At 47.4% G+C, this 18,117-nt stretch overlaps 1 protein-coding gene across 8 annotated transcripts; it reads right to left on the bottom strand.

Annotated features, from left to right (window-relative positions):
* Window positions 1–243: 243 nt before the first annotated feature.
* Window positions 244–17,809, bottom strand: ZNF333 (zinc finger protein 333). Of its 8 annotated transcripts, none has more exons than XM_079772308.1 (11): window positions 17,579–17,809; window positions 16,312–16,363; window positions 14,617–14,660; window positions 11,701–11,783; window positions 9,185–9,301; window positions 6,474–6,561; window positions 3,172–3,260; window positions 2,415–2,541; window positions 1,684–1,782; window positions 1,061–1,137; window positions 244–553 (listed from the first exon to the last, which is right to left on the bottom strand). In XM_079772308.1, exons 3-11 carry the CDS (start codon window positions 14,639–14,641, stop codon window positions 392–394), a joined length of 867 nt encoding a protein of 288 aa, XP_079628434.1. In that variant the 5' UTR covers window positions 14,642–14,660; window positions 16,312–16,363; window positions 17,579–17,809; the 3' UTR covers window positions 244–391. The 8 variants fall into 8 exon arrangements, with proteins under 8 accessions (XP_079628434.1, XP_079628436.1, XP_079628435.1 ...); XM_079772310.1 differs by lacking the exon at window positions 16,312–16,363 and adding an exon at window positions 13,471–13,576; XM_079772309.1 differs by lacking the exon at window positions 16,312–16,363.
* Window positions 17,810–18,117: the final 308 nt, after the last annotated feature.

Here is an 18,117-nt window from a genome sequence, read left to right as displayed (position 1 = left end):
CCCACACTGACTGCATTCAAAGGGCTTCTCTCCAGTGTGAGTTCTTATATGGCTCCTCAGAGAAGATGGCTGATTAAAAGCTTTCCCACAATCCTTACATTCATAGGGCTTTTCACCCGTGTGGTTTCTCTGGTGCAAAATCAGGTTAAAGTTCCTTGTGAAGGTTTTTCCACACTGACTACATTCAAAAGTTTCTCTCCTGTGTGTGTCCTCATGTGGCGTCGCAGGTTCGAGGGAGTACTTGAAGGCATGCCTACATTCTTGACATTCAAAGTACTTCTCTGAGGTATGAGTCTTCTCGTGCCTGGTAAGGTCAGAGCTGTATCTGAAGGATTTTTCACATTTGTTACATGCATAGGTTTTATCTCCACTATGTCCACTATGGGTCTTCTCATGCACTATTAGGTGAGTGGTCTGGAAGAAGGATTCCCACTCTCTGGCATTCATAGGGGTGGCCTCCAACATAAATTCTCTCACACTGAAAAAGTTGTTTGATACTGTTAAAGGGTTCCCCAAGTTCATTATAGAGTTTTTCTCCATGCAGAGGTTGCTCCTGTCAATTGAGGAAAATGTGAAGACTAAATATTTCATTATAATCATCGACATTCTACCTCAAGTAAATTGTGTGTAGAGTCAAGACATTTCTATAGCTGAAGCTTTTACCATTTTCATGTGTCTGTACTATTTCTTACCCTAAGTTCTATCAAGTGGATGCAATACCACAAAGAGCTATCATTTTCATTACTTTCATGGGGCTTCTAAGATGTAGACTTTTTCTGAATTGTTTAAGACTACACTAAGTTTTAAATGCACCATGTCTATGTCCCATTTAGGAACATGGTTAGTTGTGGGAATTCTATGAAGATGCATCTTAATTTACATTTCAAATTTTCCCCCGCTTCATCATGACATTCACAGACTCTCTATCAAGAAACTGCTTTCTCCTGGTGAGCACCCCTTGCCTTCAATCTCTCTCTAGCCTCATGTGCTGTTTTTCTAACCAGCAGCAACTCCAGACTTCTTATTATAGAAGACCAAGAATAACTGTTGTGTACCTTACCCTTTCTATGCCAATGGATGCAATCTTCACAAAAGTATCTTGTTTAAGAATTGACTCTTGGGGTTGAGGTTGAGGTTCTGAAATGAATTAAAGGGAAGAGGGAGGAATTAAATGTTCAGAGAAGGAAACTAGGATCAAGATGACCAAAAAAGTAAGCTAAGACAAGTAGATTATTTTTTAAATACTGATCTTAAATATGGGAAGGAAGGGTGAAAAGGAGAAATGTACCAGAGAGCAAAGGAAAATTATAAGGCATTTGGCTATGTGAGGAGTCATGAAATCACAGAGAAAAAGGATAGAAATGGTAGATAATTTACTAAGGAAGTATTCTGTGATGTTGAGAGTAAGTATTAACAACCTACAGTAGGGAGGAACTGGATGAAATACACACGTGGAAATGCTAACTGTGAAGGGATGGAGGGATAAATCATTCTATGAAACAGAGTAATGTATTTGAGATAAAAAGAGAAAGGAAAAAAGGTGAACACTCACTAAGAGAGCTCAACCAATAGCCTTCTCTGTCAAAGGCGTTGAAAGTATGCACCCCTATGACACTTTCCAAATTGAGCATTCATCTTACCAATCAGAGCTAGTGCTCCCCTGAGAGCTAGCCTGGCACTCACCTGTTCGGACTCCTGGGAACATCCCTCTATCAGTGATCCACAGCTCTTCTCTTTGCTCCAAATAGGAAAAGGTACTGAGTTTGCATAGCTGATCTCCTGCTTGTGGGGAAAGACACGTAGTGTGGGCAGACTACGCCTGCCATGAAACCGGGGCTGATATTCTGAAGTCATTAGGGCGCTGGAGACAGAAGCCGTGAAATGAGCATGCCTAAATGTTGATGGGCACAGCAGAGCTCTTTCACTAAGGAACAAGCTCCTCGCTAGGTTCCCAAGGACACTGGGACATTCCAGTCCCCAAAACCTAGGGCCTAGCTCAGGGATGTACGTATTTGAAAAGCCCAGAAACAGCAGATAGATCTACATTTCCATGGGGAGGCCCCTAGACTATCTATATATATAAAAGCCTAAGCAACCATCCAACTGTCAGTAGCTATGACGCGCACTGACCACCAGGAGGCAGATGCTCAACGCAGGAGTGGAAACCACATGCATGAAAACATGGAACAGACTGATAAGTCTCAGGCGGAGGAGAGGGAGGGGGGAGGGCGGGAAGAGATTAACCAATGGTCTTATATGCATATTAGAAGCCCAAAGCAAGGATTCCTGCACCGGTGGGGTCCCTCAGCCTGGCCTTGTCTGTCTTTTCATCTCTCAGTTTCCTAGCCAGCATAGTTCCAGGAACCCATTCTTGCTGCATGAGTGTATGGATGAAGTAATACGACCAGCCTTACCCACAGAGGTCAGGTTCTTGTAGTTCTCTAGCATCACGTCTCTATACAGGCTTCTCTGGGCAGAGTCTAGAAACATCCATTCTTCTGGGGTGAAGAGCACAGTCACATCTGCAAAGGTGACTGGTTCCTAAAATGCACACCCATTCAGGCTCAGTCAGGGGCCACTTCTGCCAACACTTAAGAGGATGGTGGGGAGTTGGCAAGCCTGGGAACAGAGACACTGTGTGGAGGATTTTCAGATGGGGCTCTGAGGTACCTCAGAATCTGCACTTTGATTTAGGCTCAAAATTAGAATTCTCTCTCTACTCTTCCCTTCCTGAGGGACAGCACCCAGAGGCACAGTGCCGAAGGACCTCAACTTCATGACAGGACTTAGCATTGACCAATTAGCTAGGAAGCCCTTGCAGTTTTATTTCCCCTTCAGTCCCAGGGTCCAGCAGACCTAAGCATGTGGCAGGCAAGAAAAAGGCAAGAGAGAAATATTTGCTCCAGGAGACCATGATGGTTAAGAGACAAGGACAAGCTCACATCCTTGCTTTATTTTCCTCCTGATGCTCAGCAGAACATGGCACTTACAACCTGGGGAAGCTCTGACTGAGGGGGTGTGTTCGTTGCCAGGGCCATCCTCCACCCACTGAGAGAAGCCCCGTGCCTAGATGCCTGGAAGTCAGCCCTGTGGGGTCATAAAGCTCCAGGTAATGAGAAGGAAACAAGGGGGCAAAGCAAGAAAGAAGAGCAAGGTGCACTTCTTACTTACCTGTACACAGGTAGACAGCACGCCAGGAACCACAGCTTCTTCCTCTACACTTTTCTCCTGCAGCCACACAGGGTCCTGAGCAAGCAGAGCTAGAGGAGAAGGGGAGGGCTGTGAGGCCCAGTGAGCATACTCACAGAACCAGGGGCTGCCCACCCTGATTGTTAGTGACCACATGTGTACACACACCCATGCACACACTCATAAGGACATGCACAGTGCCCACACTCCCAGTCTCCTTCCCAGTTTTTTGTATAAGTTCCTCCTCCGTCTCGCCTCTGGCTAGCATCCCCATGTTGCAGACCTTCCTCTTCTCATCTCCCTCAGTAATCTCTGCCTCAGCTGGCACCCTGCCTCTAACTTGGCCAACTCTACTTGACAATGCTGACTCAGATCTGAATTCCAGACCAGACACCCAACCATCGACTCCAATCTCTCCACTTACATATCTGGGGAACAAGAATGGAATATCCAGAATGAGCTAGAAAGCAGGGCTGTCGCCACAGCAGGCAGCTCTAAGAAACAAGGATTATTCTCAGGCCTTGATCTTCCCCTGCTGGGTTGTAAACTTGCTTGGGACTCATGGCCCCTTTTTTCTCTCCCGTTGGGAATGGAAATGACTGTCCTAAGCAGGCCGCACCATTGTATTCTGGAAGCAGAGATCTCCTTTCTGGTTTCACAGGTTCACAAATGGAGAGAAGTTTGCCCCAGATGGATCACACCCTAAGTCTCACCCATATCTAATTTGGATGATTTACATGATAAAATTTGGGCCTTTTTTCAGTTGATGAGATTAGATGAAATTTTAGACTGCTGGAATGGGTAAAAATTGGAGACATCAATTTGTGGGAGCCAGAGGGAAGACTGTTATTGGTTGGATTGTGTTCCAAATAAAAGAGGAAGTTCTAACTCCCAGTACCCTCAGAATGTGACCTTATTTGAAAATAGAGTTTTTGCAGATGTAATTAGTTAAATGAAGTTACAGTGGAGCAGAGTGGGCCGTTAATCCAATGACTGGTGTCCTACTGAGAGGAAAAGAGACACAGAAACAGGGACACATGAGGGGAGAAGACCATATGACAATGCAGGCAGAGATTGGATTGATGCATCTACAAGCCAAGGAACACCAAGGATGCCAACAACCAGCAGAAGCTAGGAGAGAGGCAAAGAAGAACCCTCCCCTCCAAATTTCATAGGAAGTATCACCCTGCAGACATCTTGATTTCTGTGCCTTTAGACCTATGAGATATAAATTTCTGTTGTTTCATCTCCCCCTGCCACACACACACACACACACACACACACACACACAAAATGCACTCACCACCTTCTTCTCAAAGGCTATTCCTCTTCCAGTGTTCCCAATCTCAGGAAGTGACATCCCTGCCTCAGATGTGAAATCTCTCCCCTGTCTGACACTCTACAGACCCCAAAAATTAATCCCCCCCAAAATAAATCAGTAGTGACATCTCTACTTGAAGCACCCAACTCCACCCACCCACTTCCTTTCCTCCTAACCCTGTCCTCACTGTGGTTAATGCCACATCATACCTTTCTCCCTCCTGGGTCCACTTAAATGTCACTCCCTCATGACTTAGATGACACAACCCTGTCCCCCGCACAGCATTTGGAACATAAATGCTCTGGATCATCTGGTAAATGAATGTACATACTACTCATCAAATTGTCTCAACTTGACCTCCTATGTGTCTTAGCATGAATGTTCCATGCTTACCTACTGTGCAGATAAAAGTTAACACAGCAGGCTTGACGGTGCTTCTTAGCAAGGCCTGATGGCACGGTTGGACCTTGGCTGGGGTCTGGGAACTTGGATTTTAAGAGGGTTCCCACCACACTAACTGATAAGAGGAGTTAACTCTGCTTAAACAGTTTGTACAGTATAGTTTGTGCTGAATGCCTGCTTCCCTTCTAGGAGTCTGGAATGTAGGTATGTTCTGGGCAGGGGTGCCTACATGCCCAGCCACTAGTGAAAACTCTGGGTGCTGAGTCTCTAATGAGCCTCCCTGGCAGACACACTTCGCACGTGTTGTCCCAGCGCATTGTGGGGAATTAAGTGCTTCCCATATAATTCTGCTGGGAGAGGAGTCTGGAAGCTTGTGCCTGGTTCCCTCCAGACTTCACCCCGTGCACCTTTTCCCTTGGCTGATTTTGCTTTGTATCCTTTCCCTGTGATAAACCATAGCCACACATACAACTATATGCTGTGCCCTATGAGACCTTCTAGTAAGTCACCAAACCTGGGAGTGGTCTTAGGGACACTCGCCCTAACTCTAGGTCGCCACCATTCCATTCCTAACTGCCTGCATCCACCACTCACATCTTCCCTGAAGGCCATCATCCTCCCAGGTGCTGTGAGTTCTGTTAGAGCCACAGGTGCACAGTACCACTCACCTAAATGTGCCCCTACTCTCAGTATAGAACATGAGCCAGGGTTCTGTTCCCACGCTTCCAGGCCCTAAATGATCTGGAGACCGTTCACTCTCGTCAGCTCATACCACTCTCTCCACTCGCCTCTGCCCCTTCCACAGCCTTCCATGGGTCCCTGGGCAAACCAGGCTCTGAGGGGTTTTACAGAAGCTGTTCCTAGGCCTGAAATCCTCTCTCCAAACTCTCTCCAAACAGCAAAATATCTGGCCAAACTACTTGATACAGTAATTATGATGTAATCCAGTGTTTGCAATTAAAGTTAAGATGCTTTCTGTCCTCCAGAATTTTTTCCCCCTACTTCTCAGGAAATGTGCCTTTTACATAATTGTGTAGTAAAGAATGTAATCTCTCCTAAAGAGACGTCTGGCCTTTTGCCACAGCTGAGTGGGGCCTGCTCTTTTTTTAATATATTAATTTTTTAATATCAATTATCTTAATCCTCACCTGAGGATATATTTGAGAGGGGGGTTGGAGGGGCAGAAACATCAGTTGGTTGCCTCCCATCGATGACCAGACTGGGGATTGAACCTGCAACCTTTTGACATACAGGACAATGCTCCAACCAACTGAGCCACCTGGCCAGGGCTATATCAATTGTTTTATTACAATAGCTCCTTTGGTTAAAGAGCATTTTTGTTGTTGTTGACACTGGGGCCTGCTCTTTCAAAACAGAAAAGATCTGAAACCCAAAAAACAAAAACCTGAGAACTGTGAAATGTCTTTCCCCTTGAACACACAGATAATGAGAGAGGCCCTTAAGTATTCTGCCTGCCATCAGAGGAAATGAAGGCTGGAGATGCAAGTTCCCACAGGACAGCCAGGCCCTCCTGACTGTGATTCCACCAGGACTCACTCACCAGAACCCTTGGCCGCCCAGGGGTCAGGAACGTCCAGTTCAGGCTCCAGCGTGGCCACCCCCTGAACCTGCACAGCCGCTTTCAGTCCCTGGACAGAGTGACAGGCACAGATTAGAGCCATATGGTGATGGAAGGGATCCACTCACACCTGCTCACTGACTGAATTCTCATGACTGGTCCTGATTTGGAGAACATATGAGGCCTGGTGCACAAAATTCGTGGGGGGGCGGGGGGGGAGGTCCCTTAGCCCGACCTGCACCCTCTCCAATCCGGGAGCCCTCTGGCAATCCGGGACTTCTGGCTCCTAACCGCTCACCTGCCTGCCTGCCCTAACCACTCTACCTGCCTGCCTGATCCCCCTAGCTGCCCTCCCCTGCCAGCCTGGTCACCCCTATTAACTTTTTTTTTAATCTTACCCCTTACACACAATTGTATTTGACTTCCTTATTGGCTTCTCCCTCTCACACAATTTTTCTGTCTCCTTTATGTAACACTTTTTCCTACTTACTCATCTTTTATAAACTTTCTTTCCTCATTTCCTACTTCTCTTCCATCATCCTTCTTCCCATCTTTCTCCTATCCTCCCTCCCTCCCTCCCCACATTCCTTCTTTCCTTTATCTTTACCCCTGCCCGCCCTCCCCTTTTCCTTCCTTCCCACCTTAATTTTTTTCTTCGCTTCCTCCCTCGGACCTGCTTTGCTCCCTCCCCCATTTCTTCCTTCTTCCCATTCTCCTTTTAAGCTCTGCGGGCTCCCCTTTAAAACATTTCTCCCCTCCCTCTTTCTCTCTCATCCTACCTTTCCCATACATTCTCCTCTACTTACTTCCACTGTTTTAATATCTATCTACCTGCCTAATTATTCACTATCATTTATCTTTTTTCTTTTCTCACTCCTACTTTTAAAATCTGTCCCCAGTACACAACTATACTTGATTTTCATTATAACTCCTACAGTTCACTCATACATCCTCTTTCCTTCTTTAACTTTGCTCTCAACTGACCCCTTTATAAAGTTATTCTCTCCCTCCCTCCCTTCTTAAAGCTTCCGTTCGGGGGCGGGGGGAGGGGCGTTAACCCCCAGCCCAGGGCTCAGCCCCAGCCAGGTGTTCACCGCCCCCCGCTTCCCCGGCCTCCCCACCGCTGTCCTGCTCCCATCCCCTGCCCAGGACACCCAGCCCAGTGAGGGAGGCTGAGGCCCGTGCAGCCCAGGTACTGCTGCTGCTGCCACGAAGCAGGAGCACCTCCGTCCAGAAGGCCTCGAACTGTCCACCACTCCGTCCCGGACCCATGGGTGTCTCCCCACCAATGGCCTGTGCCAGGGGCTACCGCCCTCCTCCCACATCTGGCACACCTGCTCCAGGGGCCACCGCCCTCCTCCCACATCTGGCACACCTGCTCCAGGGGCCACCGCCCTCCTCCCACATCTGGCACACCTGCTCCAGGGGCCACCGCCCTCCTCCCTTGCCGGGCACACCTGCTCCCCCACCCCCACGGTCGCCACCCCCTCCCGCGTGCAGCCCCGCATTTCCTTCCCTTTTCCATTCCTGTGTCTTTTTCTTGTTCCCTTTCTGTATTTGTTTCTCCTCTCCGTCTGTCTGCATGCAGGCCTGCCTTCCTCTCTCACTCCTTTCTTATCCCCTTCCTATCATATCCTATCCTACCCCAGGCCTTGCAGCTGCCTGAGCAGAGGGCGGAGACACAGCCTGCTGATCTGGTCATGATGTGACGCTGTAATGGATAATTTGCATATTTCTCTATTATTAGTATAGATGAGGACATGCCCTGATTACCTGCCCAGATTTACCCAATTCTTCAAGACAAGGCTAATCACTGTGTTAGAACTGCAACTCCAAGAAGGATAGAGAGAAGGGGCCCCAGTGGAGGAGGCCTCCTCTGAGCAGCCTCCAGCTGTGGGGGAAACGCTGGAGCAAAGCTAGCAGTGGGTGCCTGCAGGTTGAGGGGTAGAGGAAAGGTGTGGCATGAACCCATGAAAATGAGGGGAGTTAGGAAGGAAGCCCTGCTGGGAGAAAGGATTTGAATGGTCCTCTACTGGTGGCTGCTCGCTCTGGAAAGGTATCTAACCTGACCTGCACTTCTAAGGGATGCTGCTGGCCTCTATGCCCAGAGTGGGACCAGTGGAAGCAGGAGTCTGTTAGAAGCAGTTCCTGGTGACTCCAGGAAGGGTGGTAGCGGGAGGGACAGGAGGAGCAGTCAAAAGTAGGTTATAGCTTGGCGGAAAAGCTCGCAGGACTTGGTGGTGGATGGGAAGCAAATGCACAGGTCTCTGAGGGCAGGTGATGGGCAGGGGCAGGGGGGAGGCCCCTTCTCCTCAGGGAAATGTCCCTTTCTGATACTCTCAGTCATCAGCCTGGACACTCCTAATCCACCCCTTAGATCACAGGACCCGCTCATTCCTATAGGTTTCCTGGTGTTTGTGAGGGTGGAAAGATTGGGAGGAAAAAAGGCTGGACCAAAAAAGGCAAGGTCAGAGCGCTAATCCCTGCCACCTGCCACCTTCGAGGTTTGCCTTCCATGCAGAAATGCCGGGGCCTGTTCAGTTCTTACTAGGAGCTAAGCCAGGGCCTCCAGTTTGTGTTTCCAACAGCAGGCCCTAGGTGCCTTCTTCCCCTCTGGCCTCCTCACTTACAGAAATCCTGAACCCTGGCCTTACTGGCTGAGGCCCCCACAGCAAACCCCCTCCCAAGCTTACCGTGTATCCAGAAGGCCAAGGCGACTCCCAGAGAGCTGGCCGGTCCTCTGGAGGTGAAAGTATCCCCCCCTCTCCCATCATGGGCCGGATCTGCATCCTCAAATCAAGCCCTGGCCCCTAAGAAAAGAAGTGGAGAATGCTGATCAGGACAGAGGTAGCTGAGGCTTTCCTTGGCCTCAGAGACCCTTGGTTTAGGAATAGTGAAGTCAGAAATTGGGGCACGTGAGTCTGGCAGTTTTGGACGTGATGACTCTTTTACTCCACTGAAGGCACAGCCACCACCAAGGGTCTCCAAGGGCAGATCATGACAGACCTGACCCCTTCTGGTTTTGGGGGAGCCTGTCTGGAGGTGAGGCCACCAGCCCTCAGAGGCACTACAGGATGTTTGACCACAGAAAGGTTGAAAGCCCTTGGTTCTGAGTATGAACCATGGTCTGTATTTTCTTAGATTGTTTGTATATTTGGCATCCACCAATCATAGGGCCAAATTACCAGCCCGTTGTTTACGTCTCCCATGCCACCCAGAACCACCTACCTAGCCACTTCTTATAAAACCAATACTCCCCCGTCCTAAATCACCCAGACCAGGTGCCAGACAACCAGGTCCCCCAGAATTATTCAAACTCACCAATCCTGTTATCCTGCCCTGTGGAAACCCCAATGAAGGCTCTGACCTACACTCTTCCCTCTCTCCCTTCTGCCTCTTGAGATGGTGGTCTAAGGAGTTAGGCCCGGATTCAACTCCCAGCTCCAAATCCAACTCGACCACTTGTGGCTGATGTGTCTTAGAGATGAACTGCTCAACTTCTCTACATGTGTCTGGAAGTGGATCTCCTCTGCCCACTCAGAACGTTCTGTGACTGCCTATTTCCTGGGGCTCAGATGCAGCAGGAGACCCCTCCTCGCCCACACTCGGTGCTCACTACTGAGCCGGACTGGAGTTCTGCGGAAGGTGCTGGAGCCCCATGCTGAGAGGAAAGAGCCACAGAAACCAGAGAGGACCTGTCCATCGTGGCATCCTTCCTTCTCCCACAGTCCACCTGCCAGTCAAAACATGGAGATGGTGAGGGCCTGGAGATGCCTTCAGCAGCACCTCTCTGTTCATTCCTACATTCAGCACACATCGAGAGCTCTGTGACACACAGAATGCTCTGTACGGGGTTACTGCACCGATCACGGCAGATGAGGCCCCTGCAATCCAGCAGCTCCAATAACACATTTGCAGATCTCAAGTTCTCAAAAAGCACATGCCCTTTTCCAAGCAGCTACTGGAAGACATCCTCTACCTAAACAAGAATGTCAGACAAGGACATCGAGGACCTGAGGAGGAGGGGGTCTCAGCTGCCCTGGGGTCTGTTGCAAGCTGTGCAGGGTAAGGGTTTTGGCTGCCCCGCAGCCCATACCAGGCTATGCAGGGTGAGGCTCCCCATGCTTAGGGCACAGGAACAGGACAGAGGTCTCTACAACCCAGACCACGCCACCCTATCCCTGGGCCAGCATCTATGGTGCACAGAGGTCAACACCATCCATGACAGAGGGAAAGGTGTGCAGATTGAGGGAACCCAGAGGTCTCATTGACTCTGGGACAAGTAGGCCCAGTCCAGGGTTGAAGCTGGGCTTTGTGTGTTTCTCTATCTAAACCCTAACCTTCAAAATTCCCAACAATGGGGACCCAAATTTCGGAAGCTCCTGCAGTTTGAGAAAGCAGGAACTCAGAGCCAAAGTGGGGATGGAGGGGCTCCATGTGTATCTTCTCATACACTGTAATGTACAAGCTGGTTCTGAAGGTTCTTCTCCACTTTGAAAAGGGCTTCTTTGCAGTCTGGGGTCTCAACTTGTCTCCTAAGCAGGGAGGGATCCCTGACAACTTTCCCATGCTCCTTATAATCAGTGTGGCCCTCTCTCCTGGGGGGTCTCTTGTTCATGTCCAGGTATGGTTCCTCCAGAAGCCTTTCCCACCACAGTTAAATCCTCAGATGTCTTCTCTCCAAGCAAAGTTTGCTCCTGACAAGGGGTGAATGATGATGAAAAGCTCCCCGGCATCTGTGCCACACCCAGGGATGCTCCCAACAGAAACACGTTTTCAGCATTTGAAGAAGTGCACCTTGTTTACACGGGTTGAGTTCTTCGAAGACCCTGCAGGCTCCACCACCAGGCTCTCTCACATTCATAACTGTCCTGGGGCCGCCCTAACAGACAGCCTGTCTCTCATGACTGTTGCAGATAAATCACATTTCACACAATCGATGTCTGACTCACACTGATGGGAATGTTTACTTGGAGGAACTGTCTATGAAGAAAGAGTCTTGAGCAACAGGTAGAGTTCACCCACATTAAAGAGTCACTGACTGTGTGAACAGTCATAGCCACAGTGTCCTCTCCAGCACTGTGGGGGATGCTCCCGAGGAAGTGCCCTGGCTCAAATGTCTCCCTGGCCCTTGGGTGCATTTCCAACCCACATATCCATCAACTTCTCCAATGAGAGGGAATAAAGGATCACCTGCCATGAATCTTACCATTTGCAAATCATGAGATGAATTTTCCTCCAAAATATCCTGCATAGGAGTAGACTCTTTGGCTTTAGGTTGAGATTCCCAATCTAAAATGAATTGTAACAAAACAAAACAAAACAAAAAAAGACACTTTGTTCAGAAAGAAATAGTGGTACGAAATTTACACAGAAAAAAATATGTGTTGTTGTTGTTTTTTAATATTTACCCTAAACTTGGGGAGGTACTAAAAGGAAAGAAGGCATCAGTGAGCAAAGTGTGTAGAGCTTATTATGGAATTTGGAAGCTACAGGAACAAGGAGGAAATGAGAGGCTATTTTTCCGAGCAAAAGATTCCACGGAGAATGAGACTGACGTTGCCAGAAAGAATGTTATCAGACAAACAAGAAGCAATTAGACAACACACATAGAAATGTTTAACTTTAAGAGGAACTGGATAATCAATGTGGGTAAAGATGTAGAGAAATCAAAACCTTCATCCACCGCTAGTGGGAACATAGAGTGGTGCACCTGTTCTTAGACAACAGTTTGACAGTTCCTCAAAAAGTTAAACATAGGGTTACCATATGACCCAGCAACTTCATTCCCAAGTATATACTCAAGAAAACTAAAAACATGTCCACATGAAATCCTGTACATGAATGTTCACAACAACATATTCACATTGCCAAAAAGTATAAACAACCCATCAATACCTGATGTTTGTTACTCATAAACAAAATGGGGATCATCCATACAATGGAAAGAATGATGCATGCTACAACATGGATGAATCTCAAAAATGTTATACTGAGTGAAAGATGACATACCAAAGGTCACATGTTATATGATTATTTATATGAAATGTCCAGAACAAGCAAATCCATATAAATAGAAAGCAGATCAATGGTTGCCAAGGGCTGGAGGGAGGGGGTATGGGGAGTGACTGATAACAGGCATAGGGTTTCATTTCGAGATGATGGGAATGTTTTGGAGTACAGTAGTGGTGATAACACAATTTTGTAAATACACTAAAAAAACACTGAATTGCGCAGTTTAAAATGTTGCATCTTGTGGTTTGTGAATATCCCAAGTTTTCTCCAAAAAATAAAAATAAAAAAAATGGAACATATCTTTTTCTGAAACCAAAGAGCTAAAATGTGAAAACAGAAAAAACCTCAAGCAACTTACCTGAGAAACCTCATACCAAATAGCCTATTTCCCCTAAAAATAGAGGGCCTTTAAAATGCTCTAAGACTGACACTTTCCAGGCACCAACCCCATAATAGGGTTGGTCACAAGATCTCCGCCTCCCCTGGTACTGACCCACACCCACAGCACAAAGAATGCCTCGGTCTGCTGCCCTCAGCTCTTCTCTTGGCCCCACCTGGGAGGCAAGCCTGGGTTTGCATGGTGGTGCCCCTGCTCCTGCAGAAAGACACACATGCTGACGGAGGGCTTGCAGAGGAAAACAAATGCTTCCCAACCAGCCTCCCAGCTTCCACGTGGACTTCAGCTCAAGACAATGAATGAGTACAAAGGTAGCAAAATGATCACTGAACCCAAGGCCCAAACCACAAACACACTTCTCTCTGGGGCTGAGGTTCTTTAAGCCCTGAAGCCCTAGGCCAAAGTCAATGAGACCTGCACAAGTCCTAACCACGGAAAAAATTAAGTCAATGCAACAGATGCGGCTCTGTTATCCTGTGGAACCTAGTGAACAGTAAACACCATGAAGTCTATACCACATCTTTGTGGTCATGTGGCAGGCACTTATGCATTTGGTGCCAGCCTTACCCCTAGGGGCCAGTGTCCTACAGTTGTCCAGTATTCCAAATCTGCACAGGTTCCTCCGTGCAGCGCCCAGCAACGCCCACTCCCAGATGAGATCCACTGCCACATCCTGGAAGATGATTTGATTCGTAAGACAGCACATATATTCTGGCTCAGCAAGGACCACCCTCACCATTCTGCAGGACAACTGATTATCACTGGGGAAGGGAACATTCGGACAGGGAGCTCTCTCCATTCCAGTCTTCAGCAAAGCCCACCTGCAACTTGTTTTTGTAAGTAAAGTTTTATTGGCACACAGCCATGCCATGCATTTACCTATCTCCGTGGCTATTTTTTGCTACAAAGGCAGAATTGAGCAGTTGCTGCAACAGAGATCACATGGCCCACCAAGCTAAAAACATTTACTTTCTTGTAACATTTTGACAAATCCAAAAGTATACGTTTTGGCTCTCTTTGTCACTTCACTGACCAGTGATGGCAGAGCCTGTACTTCTGAGCTTAGAGAGTTTTTCCTAAACTCCTTATTTAGGGCATCAGAAATTTGAGTTTGATTGCTTCAGTCCCTAGGTCCCCTCCCAAGACTTACATACGCAATTAGTAATCTTTTATGCCCGTTAAAATAGGACTTCTGTTGCAGCTGAAAAGTTTTATAGCCTGTAAGTTCAGCATTCTCTGGGGCAGCACTGTCTAGTAGAGCTCTCTGGGATGATGGGAATGTCCAATGTCTGCACCTGCCTAAAGGGCAGCTACAGGCCCAAGTGGCTACCGAGTGCTTGGGAAATGTGGCTCCGGCGACTAAGAAACTGACTTTTTAAATGTTATTGGATTTTCATTCATTTAAACTTAAATTACTACAGCCATGTGTTTATGGTAGGTCTCACAAGAGAGAGCAAGGATGGCCCTAGAGGAGCTCAGCGGCCAGCTCTAAATGAGCCCCACTCTGCAGTCAGACTCCAGAATTAGGCAGAGCCCCTCCTCCAAAGCAGAGGTCATGAACTGAAAGAGGTCACTAGGTTCCCCTGGAGCAGGGCAGAAGATGCTCCACACTTCCCCTCCCTTTTCTTTCTTAGCTGGTGGTGAGAAGAGAGGGGACAGAGCTCAGGATACCTAATTATCTACCCCCACCAACCCGAATCCCCAACCCCTCACCGTGACACCAGCGCCAGGGTTTCATGTCTCAGTGGGCATCCTCCCTGCAATTCAAGCAGACCGAGCATAAGAAGAGGTGAGGGTGGAAGCAGAACACCAAACAGGGGTTTGACTCAGGTAACCCCATTTTTGTGGGCCACCATCGGGGTGACCAAGTGAAAAACCCAATAAGCAACATACTGAGCCCCATGCCACCTTTCAGACCATGGCAGATGACCATTTCTACTATTGCCTCTCCCCTAAAAAAAGGATCTTTTTTTCTCTTATATTCCCTCACAATATCTCTAACCACCTCCACTTTTCCTCCATTGCCCTTATCCAGTTGTGATTTTATATTTATTTGTTTAGGTGATATTGACTCCCTCTCCCCAACTATGACATAAACTAAATAGAGGGCTCTGTCCACTCTTTCAGGACCCCAAAATCCCACCACCAGCACAGCACTTGATGCATACTAAGTACTTTATATACTAGAGGTTGGCAAACTTTTTCTTTGCTGTAAAAGGCCAGACAGTAAATACCTTAGGACTTTTGGGCAATATGGTCTCTATAGCAACTATTTAACTGCAGTTGCAGCACAAAAAAAGGCCATAAAAAGAACACATTTTTTAAAATGCATTCCAATAAAACTATTTATAGGAACCAGCATTGGGTCAGATTTGGCCCACAGGCCAAAGTTTGCCAACACCTGCTTTATATCAGCACACTCAATTCTACCTCTCACATGTGTTTCAAACACGGCATCTTCCCCATTCCACAAGCGTCCTCAAGACCCAACTACCATCATCTAAGTCCTGAACTTATCCAAGTTCCTATATACTGACTCCACCTATCCCAAACTCCATGCTCAATCCAGCAACTGCTGTTTTGTCTAAATCACAAGTAAAATCATGTCACTCCCCTGCTTAAAATTCTGATTCAGGGGCTTCCCAATCAATGGCCTTAGAACAAGATCCAAAGTTTATAATGGCCTTCAGGGCCATGCCTTCCCCTCCAACCTGGCTCATCCATTCCACGTTTTGTTTTCTCTACTTTGGCTTTCCCATTCTTTTCTGGATCCTGGAACCCACTAGGCTTTGTACTGCCTGAGGGACTGTGCATCTGGAAATGCTCTCTCAAATCTCCTCCCCATTCCTACTTCACAGTCCGATCCCTTGTCTAACTACATACAACTCATCTTTGAGGTTCAAACATTTGTCCCTTTTAAAATGCTTTTCCTGACCTCCTCCCCAAGTTCTCCTGTTCCATGTTTCCATATTGCCCTAGTCATGATTAATTTAAAATCTGTCTTCCCAACTAGAATAAAACCTCCACAGAGACAAGCACTATATCTATTTTGGTGGCATTGTTTTCCCCAGTTCAGGGCCCAGTCCATCCAGGGCACTCCCAACAAAATGCGCCAAACCATCAACACTCCCCAAGGACAATTCTGCATAGCTGGCCTAAGGCGGCACATGCCTACACACACAGGCACACACAAAAATATAACACCACAAAAATGGCTTATAATGCCTGTTCAGACAACAAATACATATCAACAATTGAATCTAAATATCAAAATAAACGAACAAGACATCTAATGAACAAAATAAGCTGGTGAATAAAATAGAATCAGAGGCATGGAAGCATGGAACAGACTGACAAACCTCAGAGGGAAGTGGGAGAGGGCAAGAAGAGATTAACCAAAGATCTTACCTATGAACATAGACAGCACAGTGGGGGTGGGGTGGAAACCAGATGGAGGGGACTATAGGGGAAGAAAAGGAGACATCTATAATATTCTCAACAAGATTTTTTTTTTAAATGCCTGTTCATATAATACAATCCACAAGAGACTTCAGATGTCTTTAAGGAATGTTGATTCTTTCTAAAAAGGCAAGGTGAGACATGCATTCTTTCTGAAAACAAACACCTCACTCATAAAATTGAAATCTGATGTTTAGTTTTCCTCCAGAATTATTTTTTTCCTCATTTCTCAGTAGAGTGAACTTTAACCCTATTATTTAAAATAAAAATTTAAAAGAAGACATCCCATTTTATGGCCAACTCAATTTCAATTCCCATTACTAACAAAACTATGTCATCTTTTTCCTGGAGTCCCGCGTGTTTTGAAGCTTTGTGGTACTTACAGGTTTGGGGTAACTGAGCTGAAGTAAAGAGAAATGAATCGTTTACTTTTCCTTGATAAGATTTGTGACATAACTGAGAAATAGCTTTTCTTAAGACACCTTCACCTCGCAGAAAAAAAAAAAAGGAAAAAAAAAAAAAACTGGTACAGTATTCACAAAGTCACAAATTAAAAGCCCAGCCCGGGTGGCTCATTGGTTGAGCATCGAACCATGAACCAGGAGGTCAGGGTTCGATTCCCAGTCAAGGCACATGCCCAGGTTTCAAGCTCCATCCCAAGTGTGGGACATGCAGGAGTCAGCCGATAGATGATTCTCTCATCATTGATGTTTCTATCTCTCTCTTCCCCTCTCCCTTCCTCTGAAATCAATAAAAATATATTTAAAAATTAAAAAAGAAAAGAAGGAAGAGATATGAAAGGGGAAGGCGACAAAAGCTAAATTAACAGGTCCTAAATTTAAGAACTGTAAATCGTCAGTCACAAAAAAAAAAAAAAAAAAATCGTCATCTAGCTCATCCCAATGGAATGTGATAAAGGATGCATTCCATTTTAAAAAATTTACTCGACAAGTCATTCAAACCAATTTGTACATGTAGACTTAGACCGAACTTTCCCATTGCCGAGCTAGATAATATGAAATGTCACATTAAATAAAATGGGAATTGCTTATGCACAGTGATCGCATAAGGGCGATAGGGTAAGGCCCGATAAACCCGGGAGCCCGGTGAACTGGGGCTGGCCGGTGTCACCATTCCTGGGCTGCAGGACCTGGGCTGTACTTCGTGATTTTCCTTTGGGTGGATGAGTGAGTCCCGTCTGCCGGAAGGGGGTTACCTGAGGACGAGGTACCCGGCCGGAGAAGTTGGGGACGCGGCTGCGAGTCCGAACGGTACTCAATCCATCCCGGCCCCGAGGCAACCACGGGGAGGAAGCACCTCAGCCAGGGCAGCTGTCCCAGGCCGCCCGGCCCCTGGGGGCCCTCCCCGCCCTTCCGAGCGGCCAGACCGCACCAGCAAAAACCGGAAGAGACACTCCAACCACAGCACGCGCGGGCGCCCTGCAGAGCAGCTAGACGCCGCCGCCGTCGCCGTCGCCGCCGCCGCTGCCCCAGCGCACTTCCGCTTCCGGTCTTGGGCCCCCCGGGAGCGGAAGTAGCCGGGACCTTAGTTCTCAGGGCCAGAGGAGGTTCAGACAGTGGCTGGGAGGTTGGCTCCTTATGTGTCCAACCTCGGAGGAGAGGACAAATTCTAGTTTAATTGCCTGAGGGAGTGAGGTGAGGCTATGGGGTTGGGTCAGAGGGACCGGAGAGTGGAGTTGGGGGAAGGGACAGGGCTGGGGGCAGGGTTTCCGTCCAATGGGCGGGGGGTTGGGCG

This window comes from Cnephaeus nilssonii (genome assembly GCF_951640355.1).
Source record: "Cnephaeus nilssonii genome assembly, chromosome: 5".
In the NCBI taxonomy this organism is placed as follows: domain Eukaryota; kingdom Metazoa; phylum Chordata; class Mammalia; order Chiroptera; family Vespertilionidae; genus Cnephaeus; species Cnephaeus nilssonii.
Note: the sequence above shows the minus strand (reverse complement) of the source record. Positions and strands in the feature narration are given on the sequence as shown.

Excerpts from the sequence above, each read along its gene's own strand:
- ZNF333 (XM_079772304.1), bottom strand. The coding sequence starts at position 13,774 with ATGGCATGGCTGTGTGCCAATAAAACTTTACTTACAAAAACAAGTTGC. Across the intron at positions 9,302-11,700 it reads CATCTCATGATTTGCAAATG|GGGCCAGGGCTTGATTTGAG; the intron begins GTAAGATTCATG and ends TTCTTTTCTTAG. Across the intron at positions 1,138-1,683 it reads GTTCCCAGGAGTCCGAACAG|AACCTCAACCTCAACCCCAA; the intron begins GTGAGTGCCAGG and ends AATTCATTTCAG.